We start from the raw sequence: 17185 nt of genomic DNA on the forward strand, positions 1-17185 counted from the left end.
ATTTTATTATCTCTTGATGAACAATGATGTATTTTCACAGTTTCTTTAGTTTAGTATTTTCCACTGCTGCCCTCACACATGAGGATCTTTAGGGAGTGAAAATAAAGATGTTTTAATGTCTAGTTTACTTGATTAGAACTATGTAAAGATCATGGTTTGGGTTAAAATGAAGGAAGGAAAGACGGAGGAAGGAAGGGAGGAAGAAGGAAGGTGGGAGGGAGGGAGAAAGGAAAAGAGGAAGGGAGGAAGGAAGGAAAGAAGGACAGGGGAAAGGAAGGCAGGAAAGAAGGAGGGAGGGAAGGAAGGAAGGAAGGAGGGAAGGGAAGGGAGGGAGGAAGAAGGAAGGTAGGAGCGAGGGAGAAAGGAAAAGAGGAAGAAGGGGAAAGGAAGGAAGGAAGGAAGGAAGGGAGGAAGAAGGAAGGTAGGAGGGAGGGAGAGAGGAAGGGAGGAAGGAAGGAAAGAAGGACAGAGGAAAGGAAGGAGGGAAGGAAAGAAGGAGGGAGGGAGGAAGGAAGGGAAGAAGAAGGAAAGAAGAACACAGGAAAGGAAGGAAGGGAGGGAGGAAGAAGGAAGGTAGGAGGGAGGGAGAGAGGAAGGGAGGAAGGAAGGAAAGAAGGACAGAGGAAAGGAAGGAGGGAAGGAAAGAAGGAGGGAGGGAGGAAGGGAGTAAAGAGAGAGGAAGGAACGAAAGAGAGAAGGAGGAAGATATGCAACCTTTGCTGTCATGGCAACAGTGAACACCACGATTAATTGACATGAGCAAGATTAAGTCGATTAGAGTTTCTAAATGTCGGTTTCGATTATTTTTCGATTAATTGCCCAGCCCGAATCCTGAAATCCTCCTCATAAATGTCAATATTGCTGAACACACCACTTTGACATAGACTGGATAAGAATTTTATATTATTTAACAGTCAAATTCCTCAGATTACACAACACATTTATTGGATTTTATTGTTGTTTGTTTTTCTCTTTTTCTTATTTGTTCCCATTTCTGTCTCTTTTTCTTCCACAGGGTGTTAAAGCACTCAGTGGACTCCACCTATGAGAATCAGGGCCCGAGCCCAGGTTATAGGATGGAAATGTCCATCTTTTACGTGGTGTACTTCGTTGTCTTCCCCTTCTTCTTCGTTAATATCTTTGTGGCTCTCATCATCATCACCTTCCAGGAACAGGGGGATAAGATGATGGAGGACTATAGTTTAGAAAAGAATGAGGTGAGGAGGAGAGATTGTTGAATTTCCGAATGTTCATTGTCAGTTTTACAGCTTCAGAAATGTCCTCACAACGTAGAAATGTCCTCACAACGTAGAAATGTCCTCACAATGTAGCAATGTCCTCATAATGTAGAAATGTCCTCACAACGTAGAAATGTCCTCACAACGTAGAAATGTCCTCATAATGTAGAAATGTCCTCACAACGTAGAAATGTCCTCACAACGTAGAAATGTCCTCATAATGTAGAAATGTCCTTTAAAATGTACAAATGTCCTCACAACGTAGCAATGTCCTCATAATGTAGCAATGTCCTCACAGTGTAGAAATGTCCTCACAATGTAGAAATGTCCTCACAGTATAGAAAGGTCCTCACAATGTAGAAATGTCCTCACAGTGTAGAGATGTCCTCACAATGTAGAAATGTCCTCACAGTGTAGGAATGTCCTCATAATGTAGCAATGTCCTCACAGTGTAGAAATGTCCTCACAATGTAGCAATGTCCTCACAATGTAGAAAGGTCCTCACAGTGTAGAAATGTCCTCATAATGTAGAAATGTCCTCACAACGTAGAAATGTCCTCACAGTGTAGAAATGTCCTCACAGTGTAGAAATGTCCTCACAGTGTAGAAATGTCCTCATAATGTAGAAATGTCCTCACAACGTAGAAATGTCCTCACAATGTAGCAATGTCCTCATAATGTAGCAATGTCCTCATAATGTAGCAATGTCCTCATAATGTAGCAATGTCTTCATAATGTAGAAATGTCCTCACAATGTAGAAACGTCCTCACAGTGTAGAAATGTCCTCACATTGTAGAAATGTCCTCACAGTGTAGAAACGTCCTCACAGTGTAGAAACGTCCTCACAGTGTAGAAATGTCCTCACAGTGTAGAGATGTCCCCATAATGTAGAAATGTCCTTTAAAATGTAGAAATGTCCTCACAGTGTAGAAATGTCCTCACAATGTAGAAATGTCCTCACAGTGTATGAATGTCCTCACAATGTAGAAATGTCCTCACAGTGTAGAGATGTCCTCACAATGTAGAAATGTCCTCACAATGTAGAAATGTCCTCACAGTGTAGAAATGTCCACACAGTGTAGAAATGTCCTCACAGTGTAGGAATGTCCTCATAATGTAGAAATGTCCTCACAATGTAGCAATGTCCTCACAATGTAGCAATGTCCTCACAGTGTAGCAATGTCCTCACAATGTAGCAATGTCCTCATAATGTAGAAAGGTCCTCACAGTGTAGAAATGTCCTCATAATGTAGAAATGTCCTCACAATGTAGAAATGTCCTTTAAAATGTAGAAATGTCCTCACAGTGTAGAAATGTCCTCATAATGTAGAAATGTCCTCACAGTGTAGAAATGTCCTCACAGTGTAGAAATGTCCTCACAATGTAGAAAATGTCCTCATAATGTAGAAATGTCCTCACAATGTAGAAATGTCCTCACAGTGTAGGAATGTCCTCACAATGTAGAAATGTCCTCACAGTGTAGAAATGTCCTCATAATGTAGAAATGTCCTCACAATGTAGAAATGTCCTCACAATGTAGAAAGGTCCTCACAATGTAGAAATGTCCTCACAGTATAGAAATGTCCTCACAATGTAGAAATGTCCTCACAGTGTAGGAATGTCCTCATAATGTAGAAATGTCCTCACAACGTAGAAATGTCCTCACAGTGTAGAAATGTCCTCACAATGTAGCAATGTCCTCACAGTGTAGAAATGTCCTTACAGTGTAGAAATGTCCTCACAATGTAGAAACGTCCTCACAGTGTAGAAACGTCCTCATAATGTAGAAATGTCCTCACAATGTAGCAATGTCCTCATAATGTAGAAATGTCCTCATAGTGTAGAAATGTCCTCACAACGTAAAAATGTCCTCATAGTGTAGAAAGGTCCTCACAGTGTAGAAATGTCCTCACAATGTAGAAATGTCGAAATGTCCTCACAATGTAGAAATGTCGAAATGTCCTCACAATGTAGAAATGTCCTCACAATGTAGCAATGTCCTCATAATGTAGAAATGTCCTCACAACGTAGAAATGTCCTCACAGTGTAGAAATGTCCTCACAGTGTAGAAACGTCCTCACAGTATAGAAAGGTCCTCACAATGTAGCAATGTCCTCATAATGTAGCAATGTCCCCACAGTGTAGAAACGTGCTCAGAAAGGATGCTCACAAAACAAATGCATGATGGGAGTTGTAGTTGTAAAAGTGATCAATGATCTAACTTCAACCCTCCTCTCTTCTCTTGCCCTCCTTGCAGAGAGCTTGTATAGATTTCGCCATCAACGCCAGGCCCCTGACTCGCCATATGCCAAAAAACAAACTCAGCTTCCAGTATCGCATGTGGCAGTTCGTGGTGTCTCCGCCCTTCGAGTACAGCATCATGGCTCTAATCGCGCTCAACACCATCGTCCTCATGATGAAGGTAAAAAAAGTCAAAACTCTTTAACCTTCCTGTCGTCGTCCTCCCGGGTCAAATTGACCCCGTCTGTTTTGACTGTTCCTTCTTTTCCTCCCTTTCTTCCTTCCTTCTGTCCTACCTTCCTTCCCTCCTTTCCTTCTTCCTTCCTCCCTTCTTCCTTTCCTTCCTTCCTGCCTTCCTTCCTCCCTCCTTTCCTTCTTCCTCCCTTCCTCCCTCCCTCTTTTCCTTCTTTCTTCCTCCCTTCCTCCCTCCCTCCCTCCTTTCCGTCCTTCCTTCGTATCTTCCTTCCTTCCTTCTTTCCTTCCTTCCTTCCTTCCTCCCTCCCTCCTTTCCTTCCTCCCTCCTTTCGTTCATTCTTCCTCCCTTCCTTCCTTGACCCGGGAGGACAACAGGAGGGTTAACAGTATTTGTTGTGGTGTAAAACTCTGCAGGTGTTGCGTATTGTTGCAGCACAAAGGATTTCCAGATAAAGTGTGATCACAGGAAAAAAGCATTTAACACCACAACTTGTCAAACTCCTGTAATACTCCAGCTCCAGATTATTCCACCCCAGTTTGGTTTTAAAGCACCAAACATGTTCTTAACCCTCCTGTTGTCCTCGAGTCAAGGAAGGAAGGGAGGAAGAAGGAAGGAAAAGAGGGAAGGAGGGAGGGAGGAAGAAGGAAGGAAAGGAGGGAAGAATGAAGGAAAGAAGGAAGGGGGGAGGGAGGGAGAAAGGAAAAGAGGAAGGAAAGAAGGACAGAGGAAAGAAGGAAGGTAGGGGGAGGAAAGAAAGAGAGAAGGAGGGAGGGAGGAAGGAAGGAATAAGGAAGGAAAGGAGGGAGGGAGGGAGGAAGGAAGGACGGGGGAAAGACGGAATGAAGGTGGGAGGGAGGGAGGAAGGAAGGAGGGAGGAAGGGAGGAAGGAAAAGAGGAAGGAAAGAAGGACAGAGGAAAGAAGGAAGGTAGGGGGAGGAAAGAAAGAGAGAAGGAGGGAGGGAGGGTGGAAGGAAAGGAAAGGAAGGAAAGAAGAAGGGAGGCAGGAAGGAAGGAAGAAAGGGGGATGGAGGAAGGAAAGAAAGAGAGAAGGAGGGAGGGAGGGAGGACAGACGGAAGGAAGGAAGGAAGGAAGGAAGGAACTGTCAAAACTGACTGCCAGATTGGTTAATGTGCTTGTAAACTATTTAGCTTTAACATGAAGGTATAGTTCTTTCCAATAAGCCAAAACGCTGCTGAAAAAGTTGATCTAGAAAGTCTAACTGTTCATATTCCCTCTCTTTCTTCATTTCTGTGTGTCTGTAGTTCGACGGTGCTTCGGAAAACTACAACGACGTCCTGAAGTACCTCAACATTGTGTTTACGACGTTCTTCTTCATGGAATCAAGCCTCAAGATCGTCGCTTTCGGCCCTCTGGTGAGACTACAAAACCCCAAAAAGAACAAATAAGAAAACACAAAGTACCCTACGCCACATCCACATATTCCCCATCTGGGTTGACCCAAACTTATATGCTTCAAGTGTTTCATCTTATAATTCATTTATAAAGCAGGTTATTTTGGTAGACAGATCTAGAGCATGTTCTTCCTGTCCCTAAAAACACCCAGCGCACACAGCGTTCAGCACAGCAGTCACGCTATCAGCACTCCTTCTAAGTCTGTCGCCACGGTAACAACACTGCCATTGGCTAAGCTAAGGGGCATGCTGTCTTACTGCCCCCTAGCTTCAGCTTTAGGGTGATGCGATTGGCTAGACTTTTTTTTTTTTCATTGGGCTAACTCTCACTCTTCTCTCTCTCCCACTGTTTTTTCTTCTTCTCTCTTTCCCAACAGAATTTCTTCAGAGACGCCTGGAACATTTTTGATTTTGTCTCAGTCCTTGGAAGCATCACTGACATATTAGTTACAGAGCTAGGGGTAAGTGCTTTGGAGATCATATCATACATGTTATTTTAAAGCTGGAACACTATAGCTGATGATTTGTCATGTGAAGCTGTTTTTTTAATGAACTTAAAAGGAAAAATCAGCTTTATTTTTATTTGGTGTATATACATTTTTAATTAATTTAAATAACTCATCTCCTTTATTGTTGTTGTAAACTTATATTCACCTAACAGTCCGTTTTATTGGCACCTTAAAGTGACTCAATGTGTTTCAACCATTAACCCTCCTGTTGTCCTCGAGTCAAGGAAGGAAGAAGGAAGGAAAGGAGGGAAGGGAGGAAGGAAAAGAGGGAGAAAGGAAGGGAAGAAGGAAAGGAAAGAAGGAAGGAAAGGAGGAAGGAAGGAAGGAAGAAAAGAGGGAAGGAAGGGAGAGAGGAAGGAAGGGAGGAAAGGAAAGGAAAGAAGGAAGGAAAGGAGGGAGGAAAGAAGGAAAGAGGGAAGGAAGGAAGGAAAGGAGGGAGGAAGGGAGGGAGGGAGAGAGAAAGAAAAAGAGGAAGGGAGAAAGGAAGGAAAGAGGGACAGAGGAAGGAAGGACAGAGGGACAGAGGAAAGAAGGAAGGTAATGGTGAGGAAAGAAAGAGACAAGGAGGGAGGGAGGGAGGAAAGACGGAAAGGAGGGATGAAGGAAGGAACGAAGAAAGGAAGGGAGGAAAGAAGGAACAGTCAAAACAGACGGGGTCAATTTGACCCGGGAGGATGACAGGAAGGTTAAAATGCATCAGTACCTCCTCACTGAAAGTCCAAAAGGAGGACAGACAGTATGAGCTAAGACTCAAGCACGATTATAACATCGCACATAAGAATGATACAAATTCCATAAATCCATTAAATAAGGTTCCCAAAAATAAATAATAACTGATTTTTCCTTTTTAAGTTTGTTACACAGCAAAAATCTCATTAAGGAGAATCACTGGTCTTTACTGCTAACTTTAATCTACCTCTGATGCTATAAAGATTAAGTCTGTATACTGTGTGATAATTATTCTATTTCATGCTAAAATCCTCTGAATATAAACATCGTTGATATTATTTGATGACAAGAAAACTGCATCACCTTTTATATATATAATATTTATTCTCTAAATTCTGCAGTCTTTACTTGTTTTCTCTCTGTGAAACTTGTCAGACGACTCAGAGGTTTAAGCCTGACCGTTGTTTGGGGGCATAAAACGGCAACTTGCATTAATGATTGTTCCTAATGTGTTATTGTTGTATGCATACACACTCATGTTTATTTCACTGTTAACTGTACATTGTTTGTATGTGTATCAAAATGTCTATCTGTGCATTATAATCTACATATGAGCTTAATATAGTTTATATATATATATACAATAATATCTATAAGTCTCAATATTCGTAGAATTCGTTAGCAGTTTCAGCCCCTCTCTGTTGCCCAGTTTTTTAGCTTACATTGAACATCAATTTGTGTTTGCCATCCAGGTTTCAGTAATGGACTCTGACTTGACGTCTTTCACACTGACTAGATTAGCAGAAACGGTGCTAATCACTGCCAAACAACTGCGTTCTCAGATGATTAAAGACACCTTCTGGCCATGTTGGAGGTGCTAAATTTACATTTCAGCTGTCTAAACTGACACTAATTGACACTAAAGCTGTTTTCAACAGTGAACTGATCATTTCAGACGTCTAATTGATTATCTGCCAATGTAAAGTCAGCTTGTAGCAGCTAAACTACTGATTGGACACATCTGATCCAAAAGCAAGTTTGCATGATAAGTAAAAGCTAGTGTTAAAGTGGCTCGTAATCACATATTGACATTGACGTATTAGTTGCAGTTCTGCAGAATAAAAACACAAAAAAATATTTTTACCTCACTGGCAGACCAGGACAAACTTTCCAGAAGTGATGTCTCTCTTTGACTGATAAGGTTATTAGATGATCCCAATTATATATTTTAAAATAAAGGACCAAACATGTGACAGGTTCAGGATTCATTTTGATCTCCAGCTGAAACAATTATTCCTTGATTTTGTAAGGCAAGGAAAATGTATTTGTATAGCACATTTCAACAACAAGGCAATTCATAGTGCTTTACATAAAACATAAAATGCATCAAGACAGGATATAAAAGCAACATATGGCAAAAATAAAAAAGATATTTAAGTAGGATTAATAGTGTAAAGAGCTTCACAACAGTTTGACATGTAGTATTTGAGAAGATAATCACCCTGACAAATTTGAATGATTAAAAAAATCGCCAAATATATTAAATTAGGCTTCAAAGTTGTGTAAAAATCAGCCTCTTTCTCTGCTCCCAAACACTGTGGGCGTGGCCGCCGAGTCAGCTGAAACCCCGCCCCCTACCAAGTGTCTCCTGTCAATCAAAGTCACCACCTCTACCAGAAACATGGACACTATGTCTGAGAGCTTTCTGCTGCTAGCGCGGTGGCTCGCTCGTCTGCTAGCTCGGCTGCTAGCTCGGCGGCTAACTCAGCTAACAGGCTAACTGTAGACTGTAGTAGTAGTAGTGTGTGCTGAATGTATTTATACCTCTACAGCAGCAGGGGCGGGTTTATGCTAATCACTAAATCCTGAACACAGAAGTCTTGAAACACAGTTTGTGAAGCCTAGCTCCACAATTCAAATCTAAATGGTTGAAATACTTTTTACACCTTTTTTAGAAATACATTTATGACCTATTTAATGTGTTTAGAAGAAAATGTCTTAATTCACTTTACACGGTCTTTAAGTAGGATTAATAGTGTAAAGAGCTTCACAACAGTTTGACTATTGAGTATTTGAGAAGATATTCTTTATCTCACTATCTTGACTTCAAACTCACTTACATGATATTTTGTTTTGGGGGACTTCCACCCCCTCGATCCTAAATACTTTTCTGACAGTCGTGGCATCAAAGAAGGGCTGAAACATCTGTATCTCTGACTGCTCATTAATTGTTGTTGTTGACTTGAAGTTGTGTTTCACTGCCTTTTTAACGACACCCATAATGATTCCGTCTTCCTCTTCTATCTCTTTACATGCTTTCTTTAATACCTCTCTACTTTGTTGGCGCCCTACGCCCCCTCCCACTCCCTCCTCCTCTGATATATATTTTAAAAAAAACAAAAAAAAAAAACAATCCATCCAATCAAAATGCACTATGAAATCCTTCATCGTGTTCTTCTCCATCCGTGCTGCGCCATGACATGTGGTGGTGGTGCTGTGATGATGATGATGGTGGTGATGATGATGATGATGATGATGATGATGATGATAATGATGATGATGATGGTGGTGGTGGTGTCCATTTCGCCCCCATGCCCCCCTGCCCAATAAAACACACGACCAACCCCCCTCCACCTACCCCCCCCCCCACTCCCCTCTCCCACCCCCCCAAAAAACGTCTCTCACCCACTCACAATGTTCTTCAATTTACCAAAAAATTTAAAAAATAATAAAAAAAATCTCCCCTCCCATTCATCTTTCTACATCTTCGCACATGTAGAATCTGGTTGGTTTGTAATTTATCTCTCAAAGCTTTCTGCTGCATCCTCATTGGTCATGCGTACCCCCCTAACCCTAACCCCCCCTCTCCCCCCCCTTACCCCAAACCATTTCTTTTCCCCTGGTCGCCCCCCCTTTTGTCCCCCTGATGACCAGCATTAACTTTCAGAAGTCTTTGAGTGCATGCGCTTTCTTCTGGATGATGAGCTTTTTCTAACTTCTTGAACTTCTTTTAGAGAAGTTACTTAATACATTTTCACATACTAGTCTTTACTTTACACTCACCATCAATTCCCTATAAAGATTTACTCCAAGTTTGCACACATATATAACCCTTAAACAGGCAACGTGCACCAGAAGATTTTATTTTATTCTGAATTTCACTAGTTTACAAGAAGTGGGGGTTTATTCTAGGCACTCAAAAGAAAAATATATAACTAGGATTATTAAAAAAGGAGGGTCAAAAGAGAGAGATACAGATAACACATTTCCATGTATGCTGTGCAGTTTCATGCCCTCCTGTTGCCTTCGAGTTGAGGAAGGAAGGAGGGAGGGAGGAAGGAAGAAGGAAGGAAAGGAGGAAGGGAGGAAGGAAGAAGGAAGGAAAGGAGGATGGGAGGGAGGGAGGAAGGAAAGGAGTAAGAAGGAAGGAAAGGAGGACGGAGGAAAGAATGAAGCAAGATAGGAGTCAGGGAGGGAGGGAGGGAGAAAGGAAAAGAGGAAAGAAGGAAGGAAAGAAGGACAGAGGAAAGAAGGAAGGGGGGAAAGGAAGTGAGGAAGAAGGAAGGAAAGGAGGAAGGTACTTAGTACAATAAATAAATAAATAGAGAATTTTACCATTATGACCATTTTTATACCTTAATAAGGGCAATGCATCCTGGTGGAGATACTTACAAATGAGATTATTAGTCACATAAAATTATTTTTCCACATCATATATCATATTTTCCACTCCTGCCTCTTTAAGGGTTAAACTTTTGGTCACAGTACTTGATTTATCCCAACATTTTTCTCACACTATCACTAATTCCCCAACCAGGAGGAGCGTTAGATCTGGTCTGCTTACCTGTAATCAGGAAATAATCACTGGTGTTGTCATGGTGCTTAAAAATTGAATTCCTTTATCTAGAAAAGACCTCAACGTGGACTTTGTTGCAAGTTTGAAACATCAGATTTTAAAGAAAATTATTCTATATTTGGTTCTTGGGAGCAGTTTCATGCAACAAATGACATGGACTGAGATTTTTGATGCTATCTCCATCCCTTTTTTCTTTCTTCTGTCTTGAATTGCAGCTGAAATATGATTCAGTATTCAATTCAAGCTTCTTATAAACAACATAGGGTGTATTATAATTTCCTGTATCATTCATGACAACACTAGAAACTAATATTAAACACACACCATCTCACTCACACATTCTTCTCACACTTTAAAGTTGAATGTGAGGTTTTTTTTTTTTTAAATTTGCTCGACCCCCAGCTGGCCTCCCAAATGGTCTGCATGTAGGCCAGCTCTCCTCTCACCCCCACGGAAAAGAAAAAAAAGTATGCTGCCATGCCAAACCATGCCATGCCAAGCCAAGCCATGCCTGCATTGAGGCTGCTCGCTAGACCTTTCCCTCCTCTTCCTCCCTCCTCATGCCCCCCCTCACCCTCTTCCCCCTTTTCTCTCCTGCCTTGCCTGTCAACCACGAAAAATGCCAGAGTGTCACCAGGGAGTTTGGCTGTGTGACTATAAATATTGCCTCTCTGTGTGAAACTGTAACGAACCGGAGCAACTTTCAAAAAAAGGCTGCTCGACTGGATTCAAGCACTAAGAATCACTAATTTTGATTTTGACTCATGTCCGTTTTGATTAATCGGTTCTTATTTCTAAGGACTTGAGAGTATTTGAAAGAGAACAAAACTCTCCATTGATTTTTTTTTTTGGCTATGCAGAAGATTGTGCTTCAGACATAAAGAAATCAATCAACTGAGATCAATATGCACTTTCACTGCATTACAGCCCGATAATAACAATACGACTTTGACTGAAAGTAAACCAGACTTGACGTTCATTCTGCTAAGTGATATTCATACACAGTAGACAGAAAATGAATGTCAGCTTCCCACAATGACAGAACACAAACGCATTAACAAATCTGAAACTTGTGCACTTGTACGAGTTTTAAGGCTGCTCAATTAATCGAAATTTGATCGTGATTACGATTTAGGGGCCAAACGATCTCAAAACTAATAAAATTGAGGGGAGACTGTATAAAAGAAATGGACGTAACATCCGTGACGTCACCCATTGGTTTGTGGACTGCTGCTCGGAAGCCAATAGTTTCGAATCTAGGCAGCGCCATCTTGAAAATTTCAGGTGCATGCTGGGAAAAATAAAAACACAGATTCTACTTATATGGGCATGAGGCGGGGCCATGGGCGGAGCTGGGAGGTTGCTATGGTTGCGAGGGCTGGATCTCGAGGACATTGGTCAATCAACCTGTCAATCAGGACGTAGCCACGCCCTAATGCATACCCTGCTTTATCGTCAAATATAAAATCAGGGAGGCCAAAATGTCCCAAATGAACATCATACTGCATTGAAGAAGGCTTTAAACTAGCGATTGAGACCATAAACACATTTTGAAAACGTTTACTGAGGTTAGAAATCAAGTGAGAAGTTGGTGAATTCTCCATTGACTTGTATAGAGACGGTCGCCCCCTGGTGGCCTTTTGATAGAATGCAGCTCTAAATTACTTGGCCTCATTTCAGAGGACCAGAACTCCCCGCCTGGATAGTGCTCAATAAGAAAGGTTTTATTTTGAAAAACTTAGACCGGAAGTCACCGGAAGCCGCCACAGCTCCGTTAGTTTAACCAGCTCAGCTCTAATATCTCTGCACATTTTCTGCTGTGTGTTGCGTTAAGCGGCAGATGCTGCTGCTTGGAGAGAAAATTAATTAAGCCGAATGTTCAAGAAATGCAGCATGTTTTAAAAAAATCGTTTTGATAATCGTGATGACCCAAATAATCGTAATTATGATTTTTTTTCCATAATCGAGCAGCCGTAACGAGTTTTTAGATTTCCAATTTGAAAATTAAAAAATCAGTGATTCGTGGTGCTGAAGTCGTGTTGCGTTCAAGGTCTTTAAGTTAATTAGCAAACTACACATCCGCTCTTGTTTTCTGGAGATGAGATGCCAATTTTGTCCAAACTTAAAAGAGTTTCACAGACAACTCCCAAGCCATATATATGTGTGTGTGTGTGTGTGTGTGTGTGTGTGTGTGTGTGTGTGTGTGTGTGTGTGTGTGTGTGTGTGTGTGTGTGTGTGTGTGTGTGTGGTTGACAGGCACAGTGCACCGTGCTCCTTTATGTGTGGCCTGCTTGCCCCTCAGAGATCAGTGCATTTGGTTCTCTTTAAAAAAAAATAAAAGCGTTCTGCTGTACCAGATTGGATGATGACCTTTTAGACTCTTTGAATTATGATTTTCCTTTTTCCTCTCTCTCTCTCTTTCTCTCTCTCACCCTCTCGCTCTCTTTTTTTTTATCATTTAACCTTTCCTCTGTCTTTCTCTCATTTACCTTTGTGTCTACTCAGTGCCATTATGTTTGCAGTTGGTTATGTTTTGTTGGTTTTGATTCCCCCCTCCCTCCCTTCCTCCCTCTCTCTCTTTCTTTCTTTCTGTCTTTCTCCTCTTTTTCTTCCACTGTTGTTTTTTGGTTTTTATGTTTGGTAAGTGGAGGCTGTGCCGGTGTTGGGTGTTTGTTGAAAAATGACTGTGTTCTCCTTCTGTGCTGTAGAATAACTTCATCAACCTGAGCTTCCTGAGGCTGTTCAGAGCAGCTCGTCTCATCAAGCTGCTGAGACAAGGAGAGACGATCCGCATCTTACTGTGGACCTTCGTTCAATCCTTCAAGGTACTCAGTCATTAACAGATACACACACACCATAAAGACTGGTGTATAAGACTATTTTGGGTGATGTCATAATGGGTAAAACACTTTTCTGTTAAAGACTGGTTTATTTTAATGCACATACGTTTATGCTCCAAAACATTCTCACTTTACTTTTATTTGAAACACAATTACAACACAGACATGATTTGCTTAACCCTCCTGTTGCCCTCAAGTCAAGGAAGGAAGGGAGGGAGGGAGGGAGAAGGAAGGAAGGGAGGTAGAAGCAAGTAAAGGAGGAAGGAAGGAGGGAAGGGAGGAGGGAAGAAGGAGGGAAAGGAGGAAGGAAGGAAGGAAGGAAGGGAAGAAGAAGGAATGAAAGGAGGAAGGAAGGGAAGAAGAAGGAAGGAAAGGAGGATGGAGGAAAGAAGGAAGGAAGGAAGGAAGGTAGGAGTGAGGAAGGAAGGAAGGGATGAAGAAAGAAGGAAAGGAGGAAGGAAGGAAAGGAGGACGGAGGAAAGAAGGAAGGAAAGAAGGACAGAGGAAAGAAAGAAGGAAGTGAGGAAGAAGCAAGGAAGGAAGGAAGGGAGGGAGGGAGGGAGGGAGGGAGAAGGAAGGAAGGGAGGTAGAAGCAAGTAACGGAGGAAGAAAGGAGGGAAGGGAGGAGGGAAGAAGGAAGGAAAGGAGGAAGGAAGGAAGGAAGGGAAGAAGAAGGAATGAAAGGAGGAAGGAAGGGAAGAAGAAGGAAGGAAAGGAGGATGGAGGAAAGAAGGAAGGAAGGAAGGAAGGTAGGAGTGAGGAAGGAAGGAAGGGATGAAGAAAGAAAGAAGGAAGTGAGGAAGAAGCAAGGAAGGAAGGAAAGACGGAAGGAAGAAAGAAGGAAGGAAAGAAGGAACAGTCAAAACAGATAGGGTCAATTTGACCCTGGAGGACGACACAATGCTTAACTGAACTGGACCGGTATTTTAACTCTGACCGGGTTCGGGTTAGGATGAGTTTCAATTAAACCTTTTAAATGAACTCAGTAACTTTATATATTTAATACAGAGTGTAGCTGTGAGCTCACTGAGTACTCAATTTTATCTCACTTATTTAATTACTTCATTTATTTACTTATTTTATTAAAATTGTATCATTCCTATTTTCTCTTGCGTGCATTGGTCTCAATTTTTATTTTTTAATTTGTTCTTTGTTTTTTATTCTTTATCTTATTGTTCTATCTCATTATTAGCTTGTCAATCAAGTGCTATATAAATAAAGTTTGATTGATTGATTGATTTAAATATGTCCTCTCCTCTCCTGCTCTGGTAGGCTCTGCCATACGTGTGTCTGCTCATTGCCATGCTCTTCTTCATCTACGCCATCATTGGCATGCAGGTGAGTACTTCTCCTTTGTTCCAGGCCGACACCCCTGAAGTTTGGGATTTACACAGGAATTTGAATTTTCTCTGCACACATCTGAACCACATACAGGGCAGGCAAAGTAGCAAAGTCCCTTTACTATTTAACACATTTATTACAAAAGCAAATGAATAGACAAATCTGTGGTAATTTAATCATTTAGTACTCCTCTATATTGGGCTCCATTAGTTAGACGAAGCATTTTGTAAGCTGTAGAATAAAATGTTAAAGACTGTGTAAAGTGAATTCAGACATTTTCTTCTAAACACATGAAATAGGTCATAAATGTATTTCTAAAAAAGGTGTAAGAAGCATTTCAACCATTTAGATTTGAATTGTGGAGCTAGTATTACCTAACGCAGCGGTGATTAGCATAAACCCGCCCCTGCTGCTGTAGAGGTATAAATACATTCAGCGCACACTACTACTACTACAGTCTACAGTTAGCCAGTTAGCTGAGCTAGCCGCCGAGCTAGCAGCTGAGTTAGCCGCCAAGCTAGCAGCTGAGTTAGCAGCATAGAGCTCTCAGACGTAGCGTCCATGTTTCTGGTAGAGGTGGTGACTTTGATTGACAGGTGACACTTGGTAGGGGGCGGGGTTTCAGCAGACTCGGCTGCCACTCCCACAGCGTTTGGCAGCAGAGAAAGAGGCTGAGTTTTACACAACTTTGAAGCCTAATTTCATATATTTAGCGATTTTTTTAATCATTTAAATTTGGCAGGATGGTTAACAACACACTTTTCTGTGGTATGTCAAACTCAGAACACATATTTATTCTTACTTTACACAGACTTTAATGATTTCTTTTTTTCTTTGTTATTTAATTTTTTTTCTCCACTGCTTTTTGTGTTTTAGTTGTTTGGTAATCTGGCACTAGACGAGGAGAGAGAGAACGCCATCAACGAGCACAATAACTTCAGAACCTTCATCATGGCCCTAATGCTGCTGTTCAGGTAAAGTCACATTAACACAGAGAGGAGTTATTTTACTGTAACTGAACCTTAACGATAAAGGTTGTAAAATATTAGGAAGTAGATTACAAACATATACTACTACTGTATATGATACTGTATGGGAGGTGAGTGTTCAGTATCTATGCATGTGTCCCAGCATTTTAATGAAACAAAGACTGTATAAAAGAAATGGACGTAACACCCGTGACGTCACCCATTGATTTGTGGACTGCTGCTCGGAAGCCAATAGTTTCTAATCTAGGCAGCTCCATCTTGAAAATTTCAGGTGCATGCTGGGAAAAATAAAAACACGGATTCTACTTATATGGGCCATGAGGCGGGGCCATGGGCAGAGCGGGGAGGTTGCTATGGATCTCGAGGACATTGGGCAATCAACCTGTCAATCAGGACGTAGCCACGCCCTAATGCATACCCTGCTTTATCGTCAAATATAAAATCAGGGAGGCCAAAATGTCACAAATGAACATCATACTGCATTGAAGAAGGCTTTAAACTAGCGATTGAGACCATAAACACATTTTGAAAACGTTTACTGAGGTTAGAAATCAAGTGAGAAGTTGGTGACTTCTCCATTGACTTGTATAGAGACGGTCGCCCCCTGGTGGCCTTTTGATAGAATGCAGCTCTAAGTTACTTCTGCGTTGGCCTCATTTCAGAGGACCAGAACTCCCCGCCTGGTTTTAAACAGTTAGTTTCAAGTTTCTTAAGTTCAGTTAATATATTTATGGTTCATGCACACATTACCAAAGATGTGCCATAGCTATGATATGATGAGAGTACCTCTTTTTTTTATGGCTGTACACTCACTAACTTTCTCTTTGTGTTTGCCCTCGTTCAGGAGCGCTACAGGTGAAGCGTGGCATGAGATCATGTTATCGTGCCTGGGCGGTAAAGAGTGCGACCCAGACTCAGGGAACACAGAGCCCGAGTGTGGAAGCACCTTCGCCTACACCTACTTTGTCTCCTTCATTTTCCTCTGCTCTTTCCTGGTGAGAAAAAAAACAACAACTAATCAACTAACTATTAATCAAAATTATGCATTACAAATATGTCTCCTTACTAGAACTAGTTAGTTGTTGCATTACATACAACTAAAATGGAGAAGTGTTTTTAATAATTCCTTATTTTTTCTTGACTTCTTAGTTTTTCGATAATAGATGTATTATTTATTGCTGGATGGTGTTTAAAACATTTACGCTAAAAAAATAAAAAATCGTTCTTACATCTTTATGGTTTAAAAATACAGTGAGGAATGACTGATCTTGTCTCTTTCAAAACTGTCAGCACATTTTTATAATGGAGGTCTGTAAGAAAAAGATATGCAACCTTTGTTGTCATGGCAACAGTGAACACCACCATTAATTGACATGAGCAAGATTAAGTTGATTAGAGATTCTAAATGTCGGTTTCGATTATTTTTCGATTAATTGCCCAGCCCTAACATAGGGAGTGCATCCTCTTCCACTAAGGCCACCATGATGCACTGCCATGTTTCTTCACTTGTCCAGAACAGACAGACTAAACACTCTTGAGAGAACCTTTTGCATTTTTCATGCTTCTCCTAAAAGCTTGGAAGAGGAGGGTCATTCATTTGTTTGCAATCTGCAACCTCGCCACTAGATGTCACTAAATCTCACACTCTGGTCCTTTAAATCTGACATATTTTTACCAGGCCTGTAATGAATGAATCTGATCCCTCTTTGTGTTTCTGTGTCTCGGCTCAGATGCTCAATCTGTTTGTGGCCGTCATCATGGACAACTTTGAGTACCTGACCAGAGACTCTTCGATCCTGGGGCCGCATCACCTGGACGAGTATGTAAGGATATGGGCCGAGTACGACCCTGCTGCCTGGTGAGTGGCGCACACACACACATACACACTGTAG

The 17185-nt window shown here is 41.4% G+C and overlaps 1 protein-coding gene across 1 annotated transcript in view; it reads left to right on the plus strand.

Moving 5' to 3' along the window:
- The window catches only part of cacna1ab (calcium channel, voltage-dependent, P/Q type, alpha 1A subunit, b), a 124640-nt gene that overhangs the window by 62880 nt on the left and 44575 nt on the right, over window positions 1-17185 (plus strand). The window contains exons 28-36 of the mRNA XM_053339471.1: window positions 1016-1217; window positions 3497-3661; window positions 4940-5050; window positions 5467-5550; window positions 12832-12948; window positions 14236-14301; window positions 15181-15278; window positions 16138-16288; window positions 17024-17151. Of these exons, the coding sequence (XP_053195446.1) occupies window positions 1016-1217; window positions 3497-3661; window positions 4940-5050; window positions 5467-5550; window positions 12832-12948; window positions 14236-14301; window positions 15181-15278; window positions 16138-16288; window positions 17024-17151 (1122 nt within the window). The remainder of the gene's footprint in view (window positions 1-1015; window positions 1218-3496; window positions 3662-4939; window positions 5051-5466; window positions 5551-12831; window positions 12949-14235; window positions 14302-15180; window positions 15279-16137; window positions 16289-17023; window positions 17152-17185) is intronic.

Source organism: Scomber japonicus, chromosome 2, assembly GCF_027409825.1.
Source record: "Scomber japonicus isolate fScoJap1 chromosome 2, fScoJap1.pri, whole genome shotgun sequence".
Lineage (NCBI taxonomy): Eukaryota > Metazoa > Chordata > Actinopteri > Scombriformes > Scombridae > Scomber > Scomber japonicus.